Genomic DNA, 26,569 nt, shown 5'->3' with positions numbered 1-26,569 from the left:
AGCAAGGCCAGGGATCGAACCTGTGTCCTCATAGATACCAGTGGGGTTTGCCAACCGCTGAGCCACGATGGGAACTCCTGCAGCCTCTTTATAAACAAAGAAGGATGGCCCTGGACTGGAGGACCGGCCCCCGGTTGGCTCAAGGGGTGCAAGGCAAGCTCGGCAGCCTGCATCCCTCCTTCGCCCCACGAGGGTGAGGATGCGCCCCCACGGAGGCTTCTTGGAGCCGTTGACCTGGTATGGTCTGCGCGGCCTGGCTGCATCAGAGCAAAGCCCTTCGAGGGCAGAGAAGGGCTCTCACCGTGTCCCAGGGGCTGTGCGATGCTGGGGCCCCTGTGAACCCGCTCTATAGGGATTGCTGGGGAGCATCTGGCCCAAATTTCCTCTTACAAAATGAGGCGCTAAGACCAAGACAAGGGGAGTGACCCGCCCTTTGGCGGCACGGTGACTTGCCTGTCAGGTGACTACAAAGACAATGGCATCTATATTGTTTTTATTTATAAACAGACTGACATAAAATAAGTCCAGAGGGCAGCAGGGGCAGCTATGCTGCTGACGTGCTTACAAAGGAAGCATGGGGACAGTGCAGTGGGGGCGACCAGACCCCAGCCGGGACCCTTCTCTCCCAGCCGTCTTAGAGGCCCTAACGCCACGGGACCCACCTTCTTCAGCAGCAATTCCAGCCAAGGCAAGGAGCTTGGTGGGGACAGGGCAGGGCGGGGCCTCCCATTCCCACAGACGGGGCTGCAGGGGGCCCGGGGGGGGCGGGGAGGGAAGGCGCCAAGGACCCTCCTCCCCGTGCGCAACGACGTGGCCCAAGCTCGGGCCTGTCCACCCAAAGAGAGCGCCCGGTCTCGACCTCTGCCAAGGGGCCGCGCCTCCCTGGAGAGGGCCCGTCTGGGGCCAGGGCAGGACGCCGCCCTCCTCTGGAAATCTAGTGTCTGGAGAGAGACGATGAGCTGGAGGGCTTGCCTAGAAACAATAAATTAACAGTAAGAAGAGGGCCTTTCTTTAAAAAAGGTAGAGGTTTGCACCATGAGTTGAGTCTGTGGATCTTGCGAGGAGAAGGCGGGAGCTGCGGGGCAACGCGATGCCCCCCAGGCCTGGCAGCTGGGGAGGGGACGGGGCACAAGTGTTACTGCAGGGCCCCATCTCCCGAGGTCCCGGGGCCAGTCCCTTCCTCCGCCACTTGGAAGGTGTTGAGTCTGAACTCCCGGAGAGAGGCCGGCGGGGCCTGAGGAATAAACCGCAGGACCCCAGAGCAGAGGCGGGCTGAGGCGGGGAGCCGTGCAGCCCCGGGCCTGCGTGCCCCGCCTCGGTCCTTCACGGAAGGACACGCTGCGGCAGGAGGGACACAGGCGTGGCAGCTCCACGCAGCCTCCCAGGGTCCCGAAGCAGCCCGGGCCCCCCGCTGGCCCTGCCTCCCGGGAGGAGGAGGCCCCCTCGCGCGACCCCTCGTCCGGGCCGCGCCTCCCTGCTCAGAACTTGCCCTGCTTCAGCCGCTCGATGTGGTAGGAGAGCTTGAGCGCGGGCCCCAGCTTCAGCCCCATGTACTTCATCATCACGTCGCTGCGCAGCAGAAGCAGGGCCTTGCCGTCGATCTCCTGGGGGCGGGGGGGGGGCGCCATCAGAGGCCCGGGGGCTGCCCACCCCAGGGCCTGATGAAAGGCCACGTGGGGATGTGCCAGCCACAGGGAGTCCAGCGCGCCTGCTGCACACGAAAGCCTACGGTTCCCGCCACCCTCCACAGACACCTGCTACTGATGCCCCGGCTAAGCTCTTTCCACCCACGGGCACCCAGTTCCTTTCTCTGCTGCTCGAGAGGCAGGTTCCCACCCTGCCAGAGCCCTGCGATCCAGCTCCATCCCAGCTCTTTCCGGGAAGCCTCCCCCGTCAGCGTATGCGTCTGTACCGACCCTCCCCGGGCGAGCCCCCTTTCCTCCTAGCGGCAGGGACCCCTCTGTGGGAGCCAGGCACAAAGCAGGCACTCCCTGAGCAGCGGGGAGACCTTCAGGCCTGACCTGAGGGCACCCTCCGCATCCGCCCAGCGTGAAGGACTGAGAAGGGCTGGGCTGACCCGTGAGAGGTAGCGGAGCTGTTCTGAGTGCCCAGTGCAGAGCAGCACAGGCCGTGGGGGCTACGAGGAAGCCCGGCTCAGGAGCATGGTCACCGCGGAGGCATTAGCAGCAGTCCCTGGCCACAGAGCCCAACGGTGCAAGTAGAGGGTGGAGTCTGATGAGGCTGGCGAGTTGGGGGCCACGTGGCCAGGGGCTCCTTAACTTGGCTCTGCACTCAGGCCAAGGCCTGCAGGTAGGAGAGCGTGCGTTCCAAGGAGGAGCCCAGGGCCACACCCTCAGAAGGGTATCAGATCCTACACCGGAAGAGTGAGCTGAACTCAGGGCCCAGAGAGGTCCTGCTTGGGGTCCAAGACTGGATCCTGTCTCTGAGTTTATATGCTGTGGACTGTGCTTAGTTTCAAGGGACCTGGAACAAATACAAACTTGTGCCCTTTGAAAGTCTGTAAGCTGCAAAGCAGGACTCCCAGCAGACACGGGAGGTCAGGCAGGGACACCTACGTGTTTGCGAAAGAGGTCAGCATGGGGTCCGAGCTGAGGATCCGCTTCCCGGACAAACTGCATCACATCCTCCACCGTCCACGAGGAGGGGTCCCGGCCACTCAGTCGAGAGGCGTCCCGGCCTTCCAGGTGTCGCTCCGACCCTGCGGGATAGGCGGGCACCTGCCATGACGGGCGGGGACTGGTCTGTAATGCCCCCACCTCCTGGGCCTGCCCCCATGGCCCCGTGGGCAAGGCTGGCAGCAGCGCCAGAGCGTAGGGACAGAGGGAGGGAAGAGTTTCCCACAAAGGGCCTGGGGCCTGAGACTCTTCTTCAGTTAAATCTAAGGGTGGTTCTGATTTCGGAACCGTTCGAAAGGAATTTCACAATGAGGCTGTGAGTCACCGGGGACCTGCGTCAGGGGCCACCTATGAGGCAAGGGGGTTACTGGAGTTGGGGGGGCTGGCAGGTGAGGCCCCTCTTGCCTTGGCTCTGGGGACCATCTTTAGAGAGATCTTGGGAGCTGGGCAGGCGCAGAGCCTAGTCCTTGGGGCCCGGGGGGCAAAACGTGATGGGGAACAATATCCGGTGCCTCTTCCAGGGCCTGGAGAGAACAGCTGACTCTGCTAGAGCCAAACACATGTTTTGCCTTGGCTGCCAGGAATCTCAGTGTTCATTCAGTGCTCTGCTTAGAGCTTTTATCTCAGTCTTGGCTCAGAGAGAGCTCCTTCTATTCCCCCGTGGGTCTGAGCGCTCTGGACTGTGACCATCGCCTGCACAGGCCTCTGGCAGTTTCATCCCCTCTGCCTGGAATGTGCCCCCTTCTTTCCCCTCAATTTCTCCTTGTCTTCTGGCAAATTCCAACTTAGCGAAAGCAAGAGCGGGCTCCAAGGACCAGCTCCTTGATGAAATTTTTCTGGTCTAATCCTGAAATAATTGATCTCACAAAGTATGCATCTCTTGGTTACAACTCAATTTCTACACATTCCCCCCCATCCGTCACCTACGAATCTATTCTCCACAAAGCAATCAAAACAACCCTTAGAACGTAATTGGATCACGTCAAAATCCTCCCGGAAACCTCCATGCAGTGGCCTTGACTTGCTCGCCTGAAATAAAGTCGAACCCTTCCCATGGCCCAGAAGGAGCCCCAGCGTCTGGCCCTGTCTTCGCTGGACCTCATCTCCTCTCCCCACCCCCCCTTACTGTCCAAGCTCCAGACACTCTGGCTTCTTTTTCCTTCCTCTTGATTAAGGTATGCTTTTATTCTTTGACCTGCAATTTCCTCTGTCTGAAATGTTCTTTCCCCCAGATCTTTGCATATCTGATTCCTTGTCAGCATTTGGGTCTCATCTCGAATACTGATTCCTCTGGGAGGCCTTTCCTGAAAGCCTAGTAAAAGCACTAACTCCCCCACATAATCACTTTCAACCTAATTACTCTCGCTTTGCTCGCCTTCAGCATCCATATCACGAACTAAAACAGCTGCACGCATGTGTGTTCGTTAACTGTCTTCCCCTGTCTGGTCCCTGCTATGTCCCTGTGATCAATGAGGAGACACATGTGTGTGTGTGTGTGTGTGTGTGTGTGTGGTCATCCCCTTTTCCTGCACAGGAACTCCTAAAACTCTTGGAATTTTCTAAGTGGTAAAGGTTTCTTTTGCTATTCATAACAGGTCCCTTTCAGCCACACCTCAGTGCGTTAACGCGGTGACTTCTGGAAAGCCTTTAGGGATGGGGGCTGGTTGCCAGAGGAACCAACCTACTGACTGCGGTGACTGCGAGGTGGGACCTTGCAGCCCACTGCTCAATCTCCGGGCAGAGGAGCAGGGCTAGAGATTGGGTTCAACCACCAGCGGCCAATACTCGATCAATTCTGCCTACCTAATGAAGCCTCTGCAAAGCCCAAAGGCCAGGGTCCAAAGAGCTTCGGGGTTGGCGAGGCGCGCGGGTCCTGGGAAAGGGGTGCATATGCAGGGAGGCCCGGAGCGCCGCCCTCCCTCCCAGACCTTGGCCCCTCCCAGGGCGTGTTCCTCAACTGTATTCCTTTATTAAAAACTGGTAATCTAGGAGTTCCTGTCGTGGCGCAGTGGTTAACGAATCCGACCAGGAACCATGAGCTTGCGGGTTCGGTCCCTGCCCTTGCTCAGTGGGTTAAGGATCCGGCGTTGCCGTGAGCTGTGGTGTAGGTTGCAGACGCGGCTCAGATCCCGTGTTGCTGTGGCTCTGGCGTAGGCTGGTGGCTACAGCTCTGATTCGACCCCTAGCCTGGGAACCTCCATATGCCACGGGAGCAGCCCAAAGAAATAGCAAAAAAAAAAAAAGACAGGGAAAAAAAAAAAAAAAACTGGTAATCTAGTGAGTACAGGGTTCCCGAGCTCCAGTGAGATGCTTTAGGAGATTAATCGAACCCACGGGAGGACCGGGAGTTTCTAAGTTACAGCCACTCAGTCAGAAGCACAGGTAACAACGTGGACTTTGAACTGGCACCCGAAGCCGGGGGGTGGTCAGTCTCGCAGGACTGAGCCCAGTTCTGTACGATCTGATTCTACCTCCAGGGAGCTAGTGTCAGAACGGAGTTCAACTACAGGACACTGCTGGCGTGGCAGGACTGCTTGGTGTGTGGAGACTGGCACACCTGGCGGGGGAGGCGAAGCAGAGCTGAGCCGAGTACCGAGCAGAGGGGTACACGCGGGAATAGACTTTTCCTCTCCCGGCACATAAAAGAGGGCCTGCTCTCAACACCTCTGCGAAGTGACTGAACGAGCGAAGGTAACAGTTCCTTGGGTATTTTTCAGTCTCCCCGACCAGACCAGGTCTGTCTTGCTTGTGCCTGATGCTCACCACCCAGAAGAGGTCCGGGCAACGGCCGCCTGAGCAGCTAAAACACGCTGTGGAAGCGGAAGCGCCCGACTCTCCACTCTGTCTTGCAGGGGCTGAAGCTCTCCGCCCGTCTCCTTCCTGCTGAGTCCCAGCTCTACATCTGATGCACCCTCGCCGGCCCCCAGCTCCCTGGAGAGGAGACCGGAGCACCCTGCCCCTCAGGCTAAGAGCTGGACACGGACCAGGCCAGGGAGACGCGTGCGGGAGCCCGCAGGGCGATGAGAGCCACTCCAAGGCCAAAGGCTTTTTAAAGGGGTGACAGGCAGGAAACGGGAGGGGGCCCTGCGAGCGAGCCTTCTCCCTGCGTAGAGTCCACTGTGATGCCACTGTGATGCCGCGAGGGGCACCAACGGCGGAGACCAGGAGAGCAGAGCAGAGAGTGCTCGTCGACGGGTCCTTCCTGGGGCGCCTTAACCGGTCCCTCTCCTCCGGGAGCCAGGACTCGCACACACGCCTGCACAGAGACGCTACAAGCACACGCGCGCCTTCACAGGCAGGACACTGTTCCGTGGCACGCGTCTGTCCATCAGCCCGAACTGCTCGGCGGGATCCCCGGGGGCGGCGGCGGCAGGAAGGCGCTGGGCCGTGTGCGGGAGAGTCGGGGTGGTGTCTGAGCAGAGGCCCGGAGCAGAGGCGCCACCGCCTCGCTTCCAGTCCGTCCGCTTCCAACACCTGCCGCCAAGGCCACCGTCTGGTTCACGTGTCTCCTGGAACACACCCACCTCAAAATTCTCAGCGGCCCCTCTCTGACCCACCCTCCCGTCCTTCCGGCACATCGGGGAGGTGTGGCCACCACGACCATGACCTCACAAAGGTCTTTCGCACATCACACGTACAACCTGCCCGTCCTCCCCTCAGCCTGGCTCCTTCCTCCCCCGCCCAGATCCAGCCCAGACGACCCCCCACTCCCTGCCTGGCCTGGCTTGCGAGCGCCACGCAAGCGCTTAATTCTCAGACCGTCTTTTCTGGCCTGCACCTGGGTGTATACGAACCCCAGAAGAAAACCACAGCTCTTGCACACTGGCAAGGTCGTTTCCGAGCTCCGAGCATTGCTGGGCCTTTGATGCTCCCTGCAGAGCTACACCCACTTCCTTGGCCTCGTTTCCCGTCTCCACCACAGCAGCCTGACCTCTCAGCGCACCTGGGGCCTCCCTGTCGGCCCTCTCTCCACTCCCGCCCGGCCACGGTCGCGCTTCCCTCAGTCTCAGAGAGCAGGCGCCTGCTTCTGCCCCTAGACTGAGCCCTGGTCCTTCCCACTGCCCCCGGCCCCGGGCCTTGCTTTCTCCTCTCCCCTATGGTCTCAACTGCTTCTTGGAAAGCGCGAGTCGTCGGCTGGCGGTCATGCTCCACACGTGCCCATTCTGTACGACCTTCTTTTTCATCCCCTGTTTTTGCCCACCCACCCGAAGGCACATGGAATTCCTGGGCCAGGGGTCGGACCTGGGCCACAGTCACAACCTAAGCTGCAGCTGTGGCAACGGTGGATCCTTAACCCACTGTGCTGGGCTGGGGGCTGCACCTGCAACCCAAACGCCACAGACCCCACTGCACCCCAGTGCGGCTCCTACATGACCTTCTTCCGAAGGTGGCCTCTTTTTCTCATCAAACTCGGCGTGATCACCCCACCCTCTACAATCTGCCCTCAGCGCCCTCCAGCGCCCCGAAGCTGCTCTTGCTGAGGCCACGACCCACTCATCACCATGTCCAGGAGATATTTCTCAGGCCTCATCTTATCAAATTCATCAACCTCATTTGTTGGGTTGTACTCTTCTTCAAACACTCTCTGTACCTCTGGCCGCCACAATCCAAAGTCCTTCTGTTTTTCCTCACACTTGACTCCTGCGTCTCCTGCGATTCTTTTCCTGTTCCCTCCTGAACTTGGCTGGTCCCCAGGGCTCCTTCTTTGGTCAAGTATTCTTTTCCTTCTAGACAGACTCTTGGGAAGCGGGTCTCAAACAGCCTACGGCTTCGTCTGTCTACATGCTGATCCCCAAACACCTCGCCCAGCTCAGTGCCCTTCCCTGCAGATGGGGCTGCACCGCCCTGCCTGCGGGGCGTCCCTTGGGGGCCTGTGGGCTCCCTCTCCGTCTCCCTCAGGGAACGGCCCACATCGTCTGTCCAGTCACTCTTCTAGAAACCTGGGAGGCACTGCCACTCCCTTCTCACAACTCAAACCTGACTAAATTGATCTCGTGAAAGGCTTGCAGATCTATTCTCTCTTCTACAAAACGTGCGCTGCTGCCCTAATCTAGGCCTTTAGAAGCTCTGGTCTGGCCCGTGCGAGCGGCCTCCGAAGCGGTTTCTCTGGTCTTATACTTCCTCGGATCTGTCCTTCAACAGCAGCCAGCGGGCTACGGGAAACACAAGCCTGCTTCGGTCTTGCCTCTGATGAAACGCCTCCACAGCTTTCAATACCTGCGAGATAACTCCCAACTCTCGGACGCGTTCCCAAGGCCCTCTGTGGTTCACCCCACCCTTGCAGGCTTCCTCTCTCACGTCGCAGAACATGACCTTTTGTTTCCCGGCAATGCGGCCGTGCACGCAGTTCCCAGCGCCATCCAGCTGCTTCTCATCCCTCCGCCCTGGGTCCTGCTGCAGCGAACTCCCTGGAGAGCCTTCCCTCGCCTGCCACCCCCGAGTCTTTCGTGGGTGCGCCTTCAAATCTCAGACTCTGTCGGAGGGAAGATGCGGGGGTGGAGCAGGACGGGAGGCTCAGCACGCCCGCAAATTCTCCGAAATCCACCCACATGTGGGACTCGCCACCCAGAAAATCGGCGGGATGCTCACAAGAGACCCCAGGATTCAGACCGAGGAAGACAGACTTCACAGAATCGGGCAGGACACAAGAAAGAAGAGAAAAAAGGAGAGAAAAGGAGAAACAAAGCAGGTCGGGGCCTGTGGCCACGGGAGGGAGCTGGAAAATGGAAAGAACCCAGACGCTGGGACGCCCCCCCCCCCAAGGGAGGAGGCAGCCGGCGGGGGAAGCGGCCCTCTACGAGCGCTCAGCCGCTGCCCTGCACGTCCCACCGCAAGCTGGAGTGGCCAGGGCTCGGGACTGAAACGGCAGCTTTGGCGATGAGAGTCAGACGGCAAGCTGGGGCTGGCTGCCCGGGGGAGCAGGCCGAGGAGCAGGGAGAGAGCCCGGAGGGACTGTGATCTGGAGCGAGCACATCTGAGGCTGGAAGCGGGGGGTCCTGGTTGGGCTCGGAGGCCAGGCACCATGGTTAGGGGTGCCGGAGGGAAGGGCAGGATCCACCACTGCAGCCTCAGCCGCTGTGAGGGCTCTCAGGCTGCAAGACCCAACGGCTCCAGCTCCAGCATCTAGCCTCGAGCAGCAGCTGTGTAGTGACAGCTGTGGAGCGGCCCACAGCCCTAAGGCCACAGAGAAAGTGGAGCAGAAGGGACCCCTGGAGCAGGCGGAGGGGCTCAGAAATAGCACGGACCCCATGACCCCAGCCAGCAACCGGTGGGAAACACTGAAGCCATCGCCGTCACAGTGAAGAAGGCTCACGAGACTGCGATGGCCCGGTGTGCAGGCAGAGCCCCGATTTCTTAGGGGATGGAAGGTGAATTTGGAAACGGTGGATGGGTGGGATTCTGCAAGGGGCCTCCCGAGCAGACAGAGAGCCTCGATTTGCCTGGGGGCAGAGAAAGTTGTTTTGGAAACAGCTTGAATGATCGCCCTGGGAATTCCTCAAGGGGCCTTCTGAGCCAGCGGGGGACGGTGCAAAGTTCAAGAAATGGGTAAAGCTATTTCAGAAACAGTGCAAAAGCTCCTGGGAGTCACGACAGGCCTGCTGCTGGCTGGGCAGAGAGTCACGATCTGCGCAGAGGGCAGAGGAGGTGAACTGGGAAAAGCACGAAGGAGCCTGTGAGCGGCAAGAAGCCTGGTGGGCAGGTGGAAAGCCCCAAAGGCCCAGTGAGGGGGCAAAGTGAATTTGGAAGCAACACACACAGCCCGGGAGTCACAGCCCAGCTTGGCAGGTTGGCAGAGTGATCCCTGCCAACAATCAAGCAGGGACGTGGAAGCAGTGTATGCTGCACGACTAGCCCAGGGAGCCGAGAGGGGCCTGCTGGTGCAGGTTTTTATTTCGCAGCAGCTACAGGGAGCACTCTGCCATCAGCCCGGCAGGGGGAGGGATGGCTGGAACAGTGTAGGACCTACAGCTACAGAGAAAGCCTTTCAGCAGCAGTTAGGGAGCAGGCCCTGCCTCTGGGGCCGCAGAGAACCCCCCCCCCCTGTTTACAGGCCAAAGGGAGTGACTGCAGAAAGGCCCCGGTCCCTCCTCTGGCCCCCAATGCAGCTGCAGAGAGCAGTTTCCAGAGCCTCGCTGACAAAGGGAGGGACCGCAGGATCAACTGCTGATGCTGCCGATCACAGGGAACTGTCCTGAGAACTACTTGGAAGCAGGAGGGGTCACAGGCACCAGTGCTGTTCCCCCAGCCACAAAAGCAATGCTGTGAACTGTGAACTACTGCCACCTCTCGCACAGACCCTATTGCTAACAGGCACCCGGCTCCAGGGAAGGTAGCACGATAGACAGCACACTGCTCCTCTCAAGTGCTCTGGGTACAAGTGAGCCGCTACCACCCCTGAGAACTCCAAGACAAGGCACCCGCTGCTGCATCTACATACCTGCCGCCAAGGGACAATAAACCTAGAATGGTAGACATTATGAGATGACAAAGAAAAAGCTTTCAGATGAAGGAACAAGATGAAAACAACTAAATGAAGAGGAGATAGGTTATTTACCTGAAAAAGAAGTCAGAGTGATGACAGCAAAGATGATCAAAGACCTTGGGGAAAAAAACGGAGGCACAGACAGAGAAGTTATAAGACATGTTTAGCAGAGAACCAGAAGACCTAAAGAACAAGCAGACTAAAATGGATAGCATAATATCTGCAAGGAAAAATAAACTGCAAGGAATCAACAGCAGGATAACCGAGGCAGAAAAAGGAATAAGTGAGGAGGAAGGCGGAGTGGTGGAGATCTCACCGCCACAGGAAAACATAAGGAAAAAAGAATGGGTTTCCCATCATGGCTCAGCAGAAATGAGTCTGACTAGGAACCATTAAGTTGCAGGTTCGACCCCTGGCCTTGCTCAGTGGGTTAAGGATCCGGTGTTGCCATGAGCTGTGGTGTAGGTTGCAGATGGGGCTTGGATCCCACACTGCTATGGTGTAGGCCAGCAGCTGTAGCTCCAATTTGACTCCTAGCCTGAGAACCTCCAAATGCTGTGGGTGAGGCCCTAAAAAAGGCAAAAAAAAAAGAGAATGAAAAGAACGGAGGAGAGTCTAAGAGATCTTGGACAACAGTAAACATACCAACATTTGCGTCATAGGGGTTTCAGAAAGAGAAGAGAGAGATAAAGGACCAGATAAAATATTCAAGGAAATTATAGCCGCAAACTTCCCTAATATGGGAAAGGAAACATTCACTCAAGTTGAGGCGGCACAGAGAATCCCATAGAGGATAAACCCAAAGAGAAACACAGTGAAACACACAACTTATCAGACCGAGAAAACTAAATACAAAGAAAACATGAAGAGCCACAGGGGAAGAGCAGCAAATAGCACACGAAGGAACCCCTATAAGGGTACCAGCTGATCTTTCACAGAGACTCTGCAGGCTAGAAGGCGGTGGCAAGACATATTTAAGGTGATGAAGAGGAGGAACCTAGCACCAAGAACACTACACCCAGCAAGGCTGTCGTTCAGATTCTAGGGAGACACCAAAAGCTTTTCAGACAAGCAAAAGCTAAAAAATTCAGCACCTCCAAACCAGCTCTATGACAACTACTAAAGGAACTTCTTTAAGCAGCAAAGAAAAAGCCACACTCTGAAAAAAGAAAATTTCAAATGAGAAAACTCACCAGTAAAGACAAAGATAATATAAAGGTAGAAAATCACCCATTGACAAATATGGTAACAAAACTAGCACGTATGAGAAGAGAAGACAAATGCAGAACACTGAAAATACATTTAAAAATAAGAGAACCACAACCCAAAACAATTCAGTACACACATAGAGGGTCATATCCAAATCTAATGGGAACCACAAACCAAAATCTATAATAGACACACACATTAAAAAAAGAAAAAGCAATACAAACACAACACTAAAGATAGTCAGCAAATCATAAGAGAAGACAACAAAAAAAGGGAAGAAAAAAGATTCAAAGTAACAATTCAAAACAATTCATAAAATGGCTATGGCATAATTACACTGAATGTAAGTGGATTAAATGCTCCAACTGAAAGACAGAGACTGGTTGAGTGGATACAAAAACCAGACCCATATACATGCCATTTACAAGAGACCCACTTCAGGTCTGGGGACGAACATAGACCGAAAGTGAGGGGATGGAAGAAGACATGACATGCAAGTGGAAATCAAAGGAAAGCAGGAGTAGCAATACTCTTATCAGACAAAACAGACTTTAAAGAAAATCGCAAAAGACAAAGAAGGACACTGCATAACAATCAAAAAGGATCAATCCAAGAAGAAGATATAACAATTGTAAATATATATGCACCTAACATAGGAGCACCTCAACATATAAGGCAACTGCTGAAAGCCATAAAAGGAGATATTGAAAGCCACACAATAACAGTGGGGGACTGCAACACCCAACTTACATCAATGGACAAACCAATGGACAGAAACAACAGGCCTTAAACGACACCTTAGACCAGAAAGACTTAACTGATATTTATAGAACCTTCCATCCCAAAGCAGCAGAATACACGTTCTTCTCAAGTGCACATGGAACATTCTCTAGGATAGATCACATCTTGGTTCACAGATCAAGCCTTGGTAAATTTAAAAAAGTTGAAATTATTTCATGTATTTTTCTCTGACCATGATGCTCTGAGACTAGAAATCAACTACAAGAAAAAAGCAGCAAACTCCACAAACTCCTGGAAGCTATAAACAATATGCTACTGAACAACAAATGGATCATTGAAGAAATCAAAAGATACTTAGAGACAAATGACAATGAAGATACAACAATCCAAAACCTATGTAACACAGCAAAAGCAATTCTGAGAGCGAAGTTAACAGCAATAAAATCTTATCTCAGTAAAGAAGAAAAAGCTCAAATAAACAACCTAAACTTCCACCTAAAACAACTAGAGAAGGAAGAACAGACAAAGCCCACAATTAGCAGAAGGAAAGAAATCATAAAGATCAGAGTAGAAATAAATTAAATAGAGACAAAGAAAACAATAGAGAATATCAACGAAACCAAAAGTTGCTTCTTTGAAAAAATCAACAAATTTAGCCAGACTCATCAAGAAGAGGGGGCTCAAATAATTAAAATTAGTAGTGAAAAAGCAGATATTACAACTGACTCCATAGAAAAACAAAGGATCGTAAGAGACTACTATAAGCAACTATATGCTAATAAAATGGACAACCTAGAAGAAATGGCCAGATTCTTACAGAGGTACAACCTACTAAGACTGAACCAGGAAGAAATTGAAAAAATAAACAGACCAATCACAAGTAATGAAATTGAAAATGTGATTTAAAAACTTCCAAAAAACAAAAGTCCAGGTTCAGGACCTGATGGCTACACAGGCAAATTCTACCAAACATTCAGAGAAGACACATATTCTTCTGAAACTGCCTGAAAATACCTACTCTCTGAAACTCTTCCAAAAAATAGCAGAGGAAGGAACACTCCTAAGCTCATTCTATGAAGCCACCATAACCGTGATACCAAAACCAGACAAGGTATCGACACCATGAAAGTGAAAATTACAGGCCAATATCACTGATGAACATAGATGAAAAAAATCTTCAACAAAATTTTAGCAAACGGATTATAAATATATATTAAAAGGATCAAACAACATGATCAAGTGGTATTTTCCCCTGGGATGCAAGGATTCTTGAATATCCACAAATCCATCAATGTGATACACCACATTAACAAACGGAAAAATTAAAAACCATATGATCATCTCAATAGATGCAGAAAAAGCTTTTGACAAAATTCGATACTAATTTCTTCTTCTTCTTTTTTTTTGGGGGGGGGTTCTTTTTAGGGCCACACTTGTGGCAGGTGGAGGTTCCCAGGCTAGGGGTCTACTCACTGCTGGCCTACAGCACAGCCGCAGCAAAGTGGGATTTGAGCCGCATCTGTAACCTACACCACAGCTCATGGCAATGCTGGACCTTAACCCACTGAGCAAGGCCAGGGATCAAACCTGCGTCTTCATGGAGGCTAGTCAGATTAATTTCCCCTGAGCCACGATGGGAACTCCAATATACGTTTCTGATAAAAATTCTCCAGATAGTGGGCATAGAGGGAACCTAAGTCTATATAATAAAAGCCATATATGGAAAAACCCACAGCTAACATCATTCTCAATGGCGAAAAACTGAAAACATTTCCACTAAGATTAGAAATAAGACAAAAGAGTCCACTTTCACCACTACCATTAGAAATAAAAGGAATCCAAACTGGAAAGGAAGAAGTAAAACTATCACTATTTTCAGATGACATGATACTATACCTTGAAAATCCTAAAGACACTAGCAGAAAACTGTAGAACTCCTCAATGAATTTGTCAAAGTTGCAGGATACAACACTAATATACAGAAATCTACTGCATTTCCATATACTAACAATGAATATCAGAAAGAGAAATCAGAGAAACCATTCCATTTACCAACGTATCAAAAAGAATAAATACCTAGGAATAAACCTACCTAAAGAGACAAAAGACCTGTTCTCTGAAAACTTTAAGACACTAATGAAGGAAATCAAAGACACAAACAGATGGAAAGACACACCATGCTCTTGGACTGGAAGAATCAATATTGCCAAAATGACTATATCACCCAAGGCAATCTATGGATTCAACGCAATCCCTATCAAATCAAGGACATTCTTCACAGAACTAGAACAGAATATTTTGAAATTTGTATAGAGACACAAGAGATCCCGAATAGCCAAAGCAATATCGAAAAAGAAAAACAGAAATGGAGGAATCAAGCTCCCTGACTTCAGACAATATTACAAAGCTACAGTTATCAAAACAATGTGGTACTGGCACAAAAATAGAAAATACAGATCAATGGAATTAGGATAGAAAGCCCAGATATAAACCCAAGCACCTTCGGTCAACTAATCTACAACAAACAAGGCAAGAACATACAGTAGAAGAAAGACAGTCTCTTCAATAAACAGTGCTGGGAAAACTGGACAGCTGCGTGTAAAAGTATAAAATTAGAACACTCTCTAACACCATACACAAAAATAAACTCGAAATGGATTAAAGACCTAAATATAAGGCCAGATGCTACAGAACTCCTAAAGGAAAACATAGGCAGAATGCTCTTTGACATAAATCGCAGCAACATCTTGTTTGATTCACCTCCTAGAATAATGACAATAAAGACGAAAATAAAACGGGACCTAACTAAACTCAAAAGCTTTTGCACAGCAAAGGAAACCATTAAAAAAAGAAACGACAACCCACAGAATGAGAGAAAAATCTTTGCAAATGATGCAGCAGACAAGAGCCTAATCTCCAAAACATACAAACAACTCATACAACTCAACCACAAAAAACCCAACTGAAAAATGGGCAGAAAGCCTAAATAGACTTTTCTCCAAAGAAGACATATGGATGGCCAACAGGCACATGAAAAAAATGCTCAGCATCACTATTAGAGAAATGCAATTCAAAACTACAATGAGGTCCCACCTCACACTGGTCAGAATGGCCATCATTAACAAGTCAACAAATAACAAGTGCTAGAGACGGTGTGGAGAAAAGGGAACCCTCCTGCACTGCTGGTGGGAATGTAAACTGGTACAACCACTGTGGAAAACAGTATGGAGGCACCTCAGAAAACTAAATATAGAATGACTCTATCATCCAGCAATCCCACTCCTGGGCATATATCTGGACAAAACATTCATTCAAAAAGAATACATGTACCCCTATGTTCACTGCAGTTCTATTCACAATAGCCAAGTCATGGAAACAGCATAAGGGTCCACTGACAGATGAATGGATTAAGAAGATACGGTACATATATACAATGGGATATTAATTAGCCATAAAAAGACAAACTAATGAATGCCATTTGCAGCAGCAACATGGATGGAACTAGAGATTCTCATACTAAGTGAAGTAAGCCAGAAAGAAAAAGACAAATACCATATGATATTGCTTATTTGTGGAATATAAAATATGGCACAGATGATCCTATTTACAAAACAGAAACACATCATGGTCAAGGAGAACAGACTTGTGGTTCCCTGGGGGGAGTGGAGAGGGAGGGGGATGGACAGGCAGTTTGGGGTTTTGGATGCAAACTGTTGTATTTGGGATGAATGGGCAATGGGGCCCTACTGCACAGCACAGGGAACTGTGTGTGATTAGGTCACTTTGCTGTTCAACAGAAACTGAAGAAACACTGTAAATCAACTATACTTAAAAAAAAAACCAAAAACTCAGCAGTTCCCGCTGTAGCCCAGCAGAAATGAATCTGACTAGGAACCATGAGGTTGCAGGGTCAATCCCTGGCCTCGCTCAGTGGGTTAAGGATCCGGCATTGCCATGAGCTGTGGGGTAGGTTGCAGATGCGGCTCAGATCCCACGTTGCTCTGGCTGTGGTGTAGGCCGGCAGCTGCAGCTCTCATTAGACCCCCAGCCTGGGAACCTCCATACGCTGCGGGTGCTGCCCTAAAAAAAAAAAGAAGAAAAAAACTCAGACACTTTCTCAAGGAAGCCTCCCTCGGACACCGAGCTTGGGTTAGGTCTTCCTTCTTGCAGTTTTCCTGCAACCCAAAGCATCTCTCTGCAGCCACAGTTCTGATGTTGTTTTACAATCACCTATTTAACTGTTCGGCTCTCCCGCGAGACTCTGAGCTCCTCGAGGACAAGAAGGGATGGACTTTTGCATCCCCACGACCAACACAGACGGTCTTCAGAGAAATGGCCAATGAACGAGTGACAGGCCCCTTCCCTGTCCCTTTGGCCCTAGGTCTTTGGCCCTTCGTCCCCTTCTTCTCAAGCCAACCCTAGGGCTTCCGCTGCTTCCCAGGTGCCTTGCCAGGCACATGGCAGCCCAGACTCCAGTCCGACCACCAGGCAGGGAACAACAGAATGAAGTCCTTTCTGGCCTCCCGGGGCTTAGGGTGGAATGAAGGAAAGAATGAGAGAAGGAAGGGGAGACAGAGCTCTGAAAAGCTTACCCCTGGAGCAGAGCCTGCGCACAGCTGAGGCAGGGCTCAGCGGGAGGCCACAGGGTGGAAGCAAAGGTCGGTACCCACTTCGAAGATTTGGGGAGGTGCTGACAAGGCTGGTGGGATTCAAGGCAGAGTCCATTGAGTCTGAGTGTGGCGCCAAGGACCGGGCCAGACTATTTCCCAGGGTAAAGGTCTCACCTGGAAAACAGGAAAACCAGAGTTAGAGCAGGGACTAGCCTGGAAAGACTGCCAGGACACTGGCTCCTAGGAACCCATGTGTGTGGAGTAAGAGGCAGCAAAACAGAAAGCTTTGGGCGGGGTCTCCAGAGGCCTGGGTACCAGTTGTGGCTCTGGCTCTCATGAAGGGGCCGTGGTCAGGCCCAGTGCCACTCTCTGCACCTGGCTTTGCTCAGAGACGTTTTCTTAGACTAGATGTCTTTGAGTTTTCTTCTGGTCTGGATGTTTTATGCTTTTTCTCGGTAAAGAGAACCTTAAAAAAAAAAAAGAAAGCTATCTTGGGAGGAGGCTGCCTAACACACAAGGCGATAGGGTGGGGAAGGGGCTGCTGAAAAAGAGACACATTTGTTTGGATGAGGGCGCTGTAGAGACTGACCCTCTCAGCCAGCAGGACATCGTGAGGCCTGGCTAGAGGCTTGTCTCTAACGGATCTGCCCCCTGTTCCCTCTCTCCTTCTGGACTTGCCCGCTTCTACGGAGACACTCCAAGGAAGCTAGAGTTGGGCGTGGGGAGGACGCGGGCATGGAGAGCACAGCCTGTGTTAGGAGCTGGCTCTGCCATTTCACAGGCAAGGTGCTGCCCTTAGCGCCGCGGGCTCCTAACGAGAACACGGGCGGCCCCTTTCTTCCGAGGAGCTGACGAGTCCCAAAGAGATGCTATGCAAGCCTGTGGAATAGCCTGGGAACCTCGTCCTGAAATGTCCACACCTGGGCCAGGGCCTGACGCCGGGCACCAGCCCTTAACCACTGCACAAGAGAACCTGAGGCCGACTCCCTCCCGACTGGGTTCCAGCCACAAACGGTCAGGTCCTCAGCCCTGGCCCCGCAGTCTCTGCTCATGGGAGATGTCTTGGGTATGGGCCCGCGTCACACCACCCTCTGTGGTTTTTCTTAGAGAGCCGGTATTTAGATAACACCTGGGATTCCTTAAGGGGCCTCTGCTGACCACTAAGTCCAGTAAGATCCCTGTGGCAGGACGGCTTCTGATTTTAGGACTACTTTCTCCTAGTCACCTACAGCTGCTTGGTAACCAGGGGATTACAGTCAACTCTAGCATGAGACAGTCGGTCACCCTTATCTGAGAAAGTTCCACTGATGAAGCCCTTCCCAGAAATGGTTCTGAAGAGAGGTCTCTGAGGGCCCGGGACTCCTGAACTACACCCGCCCATTTCTGCAGCTGAGGTTTCAGGTCCTCTTTGTCAGGACAGACCGTCACCGCCGTGTTCCTGGGACGAGAACAGGGACCCATCGCAGGAAACAGGACGTCTGGGCTCCACTTCCGGACCTCTGCCTTCCGCCGGGTGTGCCATCTAAGGCAAGATGTTGGTCTTCTCTGGGGGTTCACTTCCTTACCCGTGAAAGAGGGAAAAGGTGTCCTCTGCCATGCTGAGAACATCAAATGTGAAAACAGAATGGCAGAGACGACAAAGGCGGGAAGCTAGTTTTACTCTTCATTCAGAGTTAGAGTGGCAAATCTAAGTTCTCTGCACTAGGTCAAAAAAAGATTTCCAGGAGTTCCCGTCGTGGCGCAGTGGTTAACGAATCCGACTAGGAAGCATGAGGTTGTGGGTTCGATCCCTGCCCTTGCTCAGTGGGTCAAGGTTCCAGCGTTGCCGTGAGCTGTGGTGTAGGTCGCTGACACGGCTCGGATCCTGCGTTGCTGTGGCTCTGGCGTAGGCCGGCAGCTACAGCTCCGATTCGACCCCTAGCCCGGGAACCTCCATATGCTGCGGGAGTGGCCCAAGAAATGGCAAAAAGACAAAAAAAAAAAAAAAAAAAAAAAAAAAAAGATTTCCAGAGTTCCCATCATGGCTCAGATTCGTGGAAATGAAGCTGACTAGTATCTACGAGGATGCAGGTTCGATCCCTGACCTCGCTCAGTGGGTTAAGGATCTGGCGTTACCATGAACTGTGGTATAGGTCGCAGATGTGGCTCAGATCCTGCATTGCTGTGGCTGTGGCTGTGGCCAGCAGCTGTAGCTCTGATTTGACTCCTAGCCTGGGAACCTCCATAGGCCATGAATGTGGCCCTAAAAAGCCAAAAAAAAAAAAAAAAGAAAGAAAAATAGAAACTATTATAAATAATACTAAGGAAAGGAATAGCAATGAAGACAGAAAATAACTGGGGGAGCTTTTTTAGAATAAGAGACCCTGAGAGGCCTCCCTGATAACGGGATGTTTAAGCTTGCCCTGAGGGAGAGCCCAGGGTAGAGATGCCAGATAGCGTGCTTGGTTTTAGGGTTCACTGAATGCCCTACATGGAGCTGAAACATAGTCTAAACATGGATCTCTAAGGAAACCACACATGAGAAGCATGTGCTCCAGGACCCAGGATATTCCCCATACGCAGAGGATTCCATGGCAAAGACTACAGGATTGACTTGGTTTGGGTAACATCGTGGGAAAGGATCTGATGTACATACCACAGTGCGGTGCGGGGGCTACTGTGTGGTCACGCACAGAAAGACCTTGAGGTAGAAACGGCTTGGAATATTCAGGGAAATGGGGAAAAGTAGTGTATCTAAAACAAAGGGAACAAAGAGACGAGCTTGGAGAGTCAGGCAGGGGCCAGACCACGTGGGACGCTGCAAATCAAAGTAAGGCATCAGGAGTTTATTAAACGTGCATTAGACATTTTTGAAAAAGGGAAAAAAAAAACCAGAAAAAGGTTAGAACACCACTAAAGAGTTTTAAGAAAAGGAGTGCCATGATCTAACTTATGCTTTCATAAGACTATTTGGGCTATTAAGTAGATAATGGACCAGAGAGGCCAGAAAGGTCTCAGCAGGAGAGGAAGGATGACAGTGAAGGCAGCAGAGATGAGAATGACATACATGGATCCAAGACACATTTTGGATTTCCCCTGCCAGCTAAGGTGGAGCAGCAGAGATTAGATATGCCCTACTGCTTGACACGACTAAAAGACAAGACGTAATGTATGAGACTGTGGCTTTAAACACTGGGCATTAGTTAGTACAGGATAGACACTTCTGAAAGAGGGGAAACAAAAGAGGTGAACCCTACCTAGACTTGCTCCCAGGTTACTGTCTGGAGAGTTTCTAGGCCACAGGGCAGGGGGGGGAAGATCAGACAGAACTCAGTGACCTTTCTGAGCTGAGGAGATGGAGCCAAGAGTCCAGGTAGAACGCTGAAGCTAAAGCACACAGGTCAGAGTCTGGGAGAAGTGATTATAACTATACTTCATACGTTCACAAAAGTAAAGCAAAGACTGAGCAGGTTAAGCCAAGACATTGAGGATATAAAAAGACCTATACTGAACTTCCAGAAAGGAAAATACAGTGTCTGCGATGAAAAATACATGGGATGGATTAACAGTAGATTAGACACTGCCGAAGAAAAGATCAACTAACTTAACCATAGCTGTAGAATTTATCCAAGGTAAAACACAGAAAAAAAGGCCAATGGGCACTCCTGACATGGCTCAGTGGAAATGAATCCAACTGGTATCCATGAGAATGTGGGTTCAATCCCTGCCCTCACTTAGTGGGCTGGGGATCTGGCATAGCTGTGAGCTGTGACGTAGGTTGCAGATGCAGCTTGGATCCTATGTTGCTGTGACTGTGACGTAGGTTAGCACCTGTAGCTCCAATCTGACCCCTAGCCTGGGAACTTCCATATACTGTGGGCGCAGCCCTGAAATGCCAAAAAAAAAAAAAGTCTAAAAAATATTTTAAAAGCATCAGTTAAACTGTGGAAAATTTTCGAGAGGATTAATATATGTCTAATTGGAGTCCCCAAAGGAGAAGTGACAGAACAAATGGCAGACATTTTTCCAAATTTGATATAAATGATAAACCCATATATCCAAGAAGCTCAGTGGACCACAAGCACAAGAGGCATGAAGGAAACCCCTCCAAAGCACAGCATAATCAAATTCTAAAATCAATGATAAGCAAAAAACCTAAAAAGCATCCAGAGGAAAAAGATGCAAAGATCAAAGATAAGAATGGCGGCAGACTTCTCATCAGAGACGATGCTCAGCAGAAGACAATGGAGCCACGTCTTCAGCACATGCTGAACAACAGAAACGTCAATCTAGAATTCTAACTCAGCGCAAGGACCTTTCAAAGACAAACACAAGAAAAGATGTTTTCAGAGATACAAAAGCTGAAAGAACTTAATTACAGTGGACCATAACCCTATGAGAAATGTTAAAATAAAAAGTACTTTAGGCAGAGGGAAGTTGGTAGTATGAAATCTGGATCTGCACTAAAGAAGGAAGGGTAGCAGAAGTGGTAACTATAAAAGGGTAATATATACAAAACAGTTTTCCCTTATTTAAAAAAATCTTTAAAATAGTTACCTGTTTAAAATGTGAAGTGGGATCTATATTATATGTACAGGTACAACAACAGCATAAAGGCCAGGAGGTGGGAAGTACACTGCTTTAGAGTCCTTATACTATATGTAAAGGGACATGATTATTGCTTTAAAGTAAATGATGGTATGGATAAGCATGTATAATATAAACTAAAGCAGTCACTAAAATAACAAAACAAAGAAATAGTTAAGAAGCCAAAAAAAGAAATAAAATAAAATCATTAAAAACTAGGGAAATCCATAGGAAGGCAGAAAGAAGGAAAAAAGGGGACACAGAACAGATGGACCAAACCTCTCCACCACCGCTTCCCTTTGCTCTTTGAGTTGCTAAAAGTATAGATCTGAGTTAGATGGTCCTTTCGTTCAGACTTTCATTCAGATAATCACATAACTGTACTTCTGGATGAAAGTCAAGGTCTGGGCATTGTGCAGAAGAGGAAAGCTGAGGAAAAAGGAAACAAAATTACCTTTGCTTCATAAATTAATTTGGAGTTGCCTGCCCATAGCTTGGAAGGGAGGAGAGATAGGGTGGAGGGCACAGGGAAATCAGAGGGAAAAGGAAATTCCTCCAAACCTAGAGCGGATCCAAGAAAGAGGCCAACACAACATCTGATAAATGCTAAACCGTAACAAAAACGTTAAACTACTTCCTGTTGTTTGTGGTAATTAACCTTCTCTCCCCCAAAACTTCGGCGTAAGTTTACTACACTTAACAGCCTCCTGTTAGCTTTTCCTTAGGGAAGTGAAGGATGGGGCGCTGGACCCAACGGGTGGGGCAAAGCGCTGTAGGGAGACATCAGCTCTGGGAGCTGAAGGGAGAGAAGGCGTTAAGAACTGGCTGCTAAGCAGACATCCAAAGCTCTACGTGTGGACCGCTACATGGAAGACGTGGAATGGGAGTTCCTTTTATTTAGACGTGGGTGTCAACGGAAAGGACACTCGCCCAGTCTCGGAGGCCTGGCAGAGTTGAAAATCTCTGCCCACCTCTTGCTCCACTCCAATCAATTCTGAGTGAGCTTTCAAAAAACAAATCTGATCGTGTTACTTCCACAGCACACTCACGGATTTAAATACCTCAGCGGTTCCTCGCGGCTCAAGGATGTGGGTCTGTAACATGGCCCTTTAGACCTTTTTGGCCTGAGCCTCTGCTACCACTTCGGCTCGCCTTCTTCTCTTCCACCCTGTCTACCGGTTGTTCAGAACGTCCAGGTCCTCCGATGCACGTCACGACTGCTCTTGCCGCTTGGCCGACAAGGACATTCCTCATCGCTTTCCTCCTCCGTTTCTCTGGGTCTGTGGCCTCCTCACCCCATCATCCTACTCCTTCGGGTCCAAGCTCGCATATCAGTTCTTCCGGAAGGTCTTCTCTGACACACCTGGTTTAAACTCTGAACTCTGCCCTTGTTCCATGAAAGCACTCACCACCACGAATTAATCTGTTGGCTTATGAGTTCATAATCTTTACCGGGCTGCGACTGCTGTGGGCCTTGACTCCTAGTTTACAGTGGAATCCTCCATGTGCCTAAGTCCCAGCTCGGCATCGTGCAGTCAATAAATGCTGGGCTGAATGACTGTCTGACTGAAAAATGGAATCACTATAGTTTCTAAGAATTGTAAACATCGGAGTCATCTTAAACTCTGACGGTTGTTGGAGAAAACCTTGGGTGGCAATGAAGAGGCATTCTAAGAAATTTTACCCTTTTTATTTGGCTTTTACCCTGGGAATTTTGGAGCTCTGGCAGGAGAACCACTTTGTAACTCGCTGGGAAGACGCAGATGGCAACTAGGAACACAGGCACAAGGAACTCATGGTCATGGCACAAAACGAACACTTTCTCTGGCAGAAAGGAACCTGGGCAACACCCAAACAGCAGACCCAAAGGTTAGGGGTAGGTGGACTTCCATTACGGCTAAGACGAACAGGCACTGGAACCAACTAAGTTCGTACAATCTCCTGTTTAATACCGTCGGGTTTTAGGGGACCAGCAGGAGCTTCCTCTCACTGGATCTAGGCATGCGCGTCCTTCCGAAGAAGGAATTCCGATCAGGCACTGCTTCCCTCTGGAATCCTTCCCTGACCTCCTTCGGCTTACTCCCTGCTCAGCACGCCCGGCTGGGGCGGAGCACCTCTGTTCCACGGCTCCTGCCACACTCACATTTACCTCTATCTCCCTCTCTCAGAGCAGGGATCGAGTCTGCTTCCTCTCCCCAGAGGCCAGTATAGGTGCACAGAGTAAGGGTTTTAGAAACGTTTGATGACGTCAACCAAAACAACTGGCCTGAATTCTTCAAAATACCAATGTCGTGTAATGGAAGGTAAGAAAAAAAAAGCTTGGAAAAGGGTTCTGGATAAGAGAAAACGAAAGAGACAGTACAACTAAATGCATCAGATGCCCTCCACTGGATCTTGGATCCAGAGGGAAATGCTGCAAAGGGTATCACTGAGACGATTGAGGAACTCGGAATACGGACTCTCTACATGTACCAGAAGACACTATCGATGATACATTTCTTAAGCATGATAGTAGCACTGTGTTTCTTGCTCTTAAGAGATACATACAAAAGTATTTAAAGATCCAGTCTCTCATTTGCAGTTAACTCGCAAATAGTCCAGGAAATAAACAAAAAAATATGTAGACACAAATATACTTATATATATGTTGAGAAACAGATAAAGTAAATACTGCAAAAGCTGAAGTGGACTGGCGGCTCAGAGGTTAAGGGTCTGGCGTTGTCACGGCTGTGGCTTAGGTTACGGCTGTGGTGTGGGTTGGATCCCTGGTCCCGGGAACTTCTGCATGCCACAGGTGTGGCCAAAAAAAACCTGTGAAAGTTAAGTGGTAACTCTAGGCAAAGAGTGGTTGCTCACTGTACCACCTGTTCAGCTTTTCAAAATAAAACACCGGAGGAAAAAACTGAGCCTCCACTTAGGTAAGGAAGCTGAACGGGATGTGTGCGCTTGGTGACTGAGGGCTACACTGGGGGTGTGTGGTCCCTAATGGGCAGGCCAGTGTGGAGACGAGGCTGTAGGGAAGGGCGAGGGTTCCAGGAAGTCCCCGGATAAGAGAGGTGGTAACTTCGGATGTCGAACTAGCAGAAGTGTAGCCAGGCAGAGGGTGGGAGCAATAAAACCCAGATCCAAAGGGCAAAGCAGAAGGAAGCCCTTATGTCGATCAAACTCTTTGGCAGAGGTTTGAGTAACTCGTCAGAAAACTGTAGGAAGTGACAAATGATCGGAGGAGGAGCAAAGGGTCAGTCAAGGAGGCAGGGAGGCAGAAGTAGGTGAGGGAGCCCAGGAACACTAGGAATCTAGGCAAAGCTCCGGTTTGTCTGGCCAGAGTTAAAACACTCATTTCAGGGAAGCAAACAGAAGCTATGGTGAGAGCAGGCGAGCTGCTGAGTACCCACTAAGAGAAACAGGTTAGAGAGCATAGGCGGGCACAAAGAGCCAGCTAACTCTGTCTGGAAAAGCGGGAAGGGAAGGGGGGCAGCCAGTGCAGAAGGTTATAAATCTGCTCTTTGTCTCTTCTTTTTTTTTAATTTTAATTTTTTTGTCTTTTTGGCTTTTTAGGGCTGCACCTGTGGCATAAGGAGGTTCTCAGGCTAGGGGTTCAATCAGAGCTGTAGCTGCCAGCCTACACCACAGCCACAGCCATGCAGGATCCGAGCTGTGTCTGCCACCTACACCACAGCTCATGGCAACACCAGATCCTTAACCCACTGAGCAAGGCCAGGGATCGAACCCGCAACCTCATGGTTCCTAGTCGGGTTTGCTAACCGCTGAGCCACAAGGGGAACTCCGTGGTCTCTCTCTTTAGTTGGTGAGGCCAGAAGGAAGCGTGGCTGAAGCTCTTACTGGTGGTTGAATCAGAGAGGTGCAAACTGGAACAGAATTCCCAAGAAAGGGCATGCCCAATTCTACTCTGCCATCCTGACTGCAGGCCCATGGTGTAAATTCCCGAGTCTCTGCAAAGCCACTATCAGTGCGTTGCTCTTCTTTATTAACGACGCTCCTCCGTTTAAGAATCTGAGTTTCCGTTTCTTTGAGAAACCTGTCCTTGGACTGGTGGCGTCACTCATGGACATGCCACCTTCTCTTGTGTGTCCATTCTTCCAGCGCCTCAGGCAGGGCTAAACTTTAACCACTGAAGTACAGCCCAGAGTTCGTAAATGCCAAGAGCGGGCGATATTTAACCACCTGACTTTGCACCAGCTCTGCCATGCCCAGCCCAGAGTCCCAGTGCAACTCTGGGACAAGTCAGAATGCCTCTTTCTATCCTTGGAGACTCTGAGGCTGAAAGAAAGCAATCTAGAGTAGCTTCGATGAAAAGTCCTCCTGAAGAAAAGGAATATGTCTGAAGGGACCAGAAGGTCTGGAGGTCTGGTCCCCGCAAGAGTGTTTGAAACTCAGGCTTCTTTTTTTTTTTTGCCCTGCATGCAAGTCACACAAGCATTCTTGTTTGGGTGCAAAAGTACAGACAGAGGGGATGGGCGCAGGGCGCGGCTGGGCGGCACTGTTATCAGAAGTGCTTCTGTCCAGACCAGGATGAAAAGAGGGGAGGCAGTGTGGGAACAAAAGCTGTGCAGCCAGAAGGGAGGCCCCTTTGAATTTATGCTCCCCCATCAGCGGACAGCACAGCCCCCGCACTGACAGCACTACCTCTTCAATCCTCGGGCCAGGACAGGCTGCTCGGGACGCGGTGGAAGGGCCTCTCTCCCCTTTCTCCACAATGACCTACCTCACTAGGCTGAAGGCCGAGCCTTCCTTCCCTCTCTGAAGCTCAGGATCCCGTGTTCCAGGTTAGAGACGCCGAGTCCCAGTCCTCAGACCCCTCTCTCGGAAGTGCTTAGTCACTGACCCGGCCACGTGGCATCCGCTTTCCCATTGTGGGTCTGGTATGTTAACTACGAGTTATTTTCCAGCCTAGTTAGAAACAGCAAGAACTTGAACTGACTTGCTAGACTGGCAGCGCTGGAGGAGTTAGGGCCCCGGGCCAAAGGAAAGAGTGGACGGCCAATCACCAGGGAGCACATTTCTCAATCTGGAGCCGGAGACTAAGCCTTCCTGCTGGTGGGGAGATCTATGTCAGGCCTTTGCTGCCAGGCGCACACTGGGAAATGCCCTGTGACTTCCCGGTGGCTGCATGTGCAGTTTGGAGCTCAGGGGAACAGGGCACCCACTCTTTTCTAAGCATAAAAATCCAGAGGAAAGAGGATTAATCCCGGAGACTGGAGACAAAATCCCAAAGGGAGAGGAGAGATGAGCAGAGACCAAAAGGTCCCAGCCGTGGCAAAAGTCAGGGGCAGAAAACCAGATTCCCGGGGAGCAGGTGCCAG

General features: G+C 50.7%; 1 protein-coding gene across 24 annotated transcripts in view; it reads right to left on the bottom strand.

Moving 5' to 3' along the window:
* The window catches only part of SCMH1 (sex comb on midleg homolog 1 (Drosophila)), a 189,595-nt gene continuing 163,502 nt past the window's right edge, over nucleotides 477-26,569 (bottom strand). For 18 of the 24 annotated variants that reach the window (XM_021096943.1, XM_021096964.1, XM_021096962.1 and 15 more), the window contains 4 exons: nucleotides 16,662-16,853; nucleotides 2,577-2,719; nucleotides 1,490-1,604; nucleotides 477-972 (listed from right to left, as the gene is read on the bottom strand). In XM_021096943.1, coding sequence (XP_020952602.1) covers nucleotides 935-972; nucleotides 1,490-1,604; nucleotides 2,577-2,719; nucleotides 16,662-16,853 — 488 coding nt within the window. In that variant the 3' untranslated portion in view covers nucleotides 477-934. Of the gene's footprint in view, nucleotides 973-1,478; nucleotides 1,605-2,576; nucleotides 2,720-16,661; nucleotides 16,854-26,569 lie in introns of those variants that run through there. The other 6 variants (XM_021096945.1, XM_021096960.1, XM_021096967.1 and 3 more) reach the window with 2 other exon arrangements.

The sequence above is a fragment of the Sus scrofa genome, chromosome 6 (genome assembly GCF_000003025.6).
Source record: "Sus scrofa isolate TJ Tabasco breed Duroc chromosome 6, Sscrofa11.1, whole genome shotgun sequence".
Lineage (NCBI taxonomy): Eukaryota > Metazoa > Chordata > Mammalia > Artiodactyla > Suidae > Sus > Sus scrofa.
The sequence above is the reverse complement of the archived record's forward strand: the minus strand, read 5'-3'. Positions and strand labels throughout refer to the sequence as shown.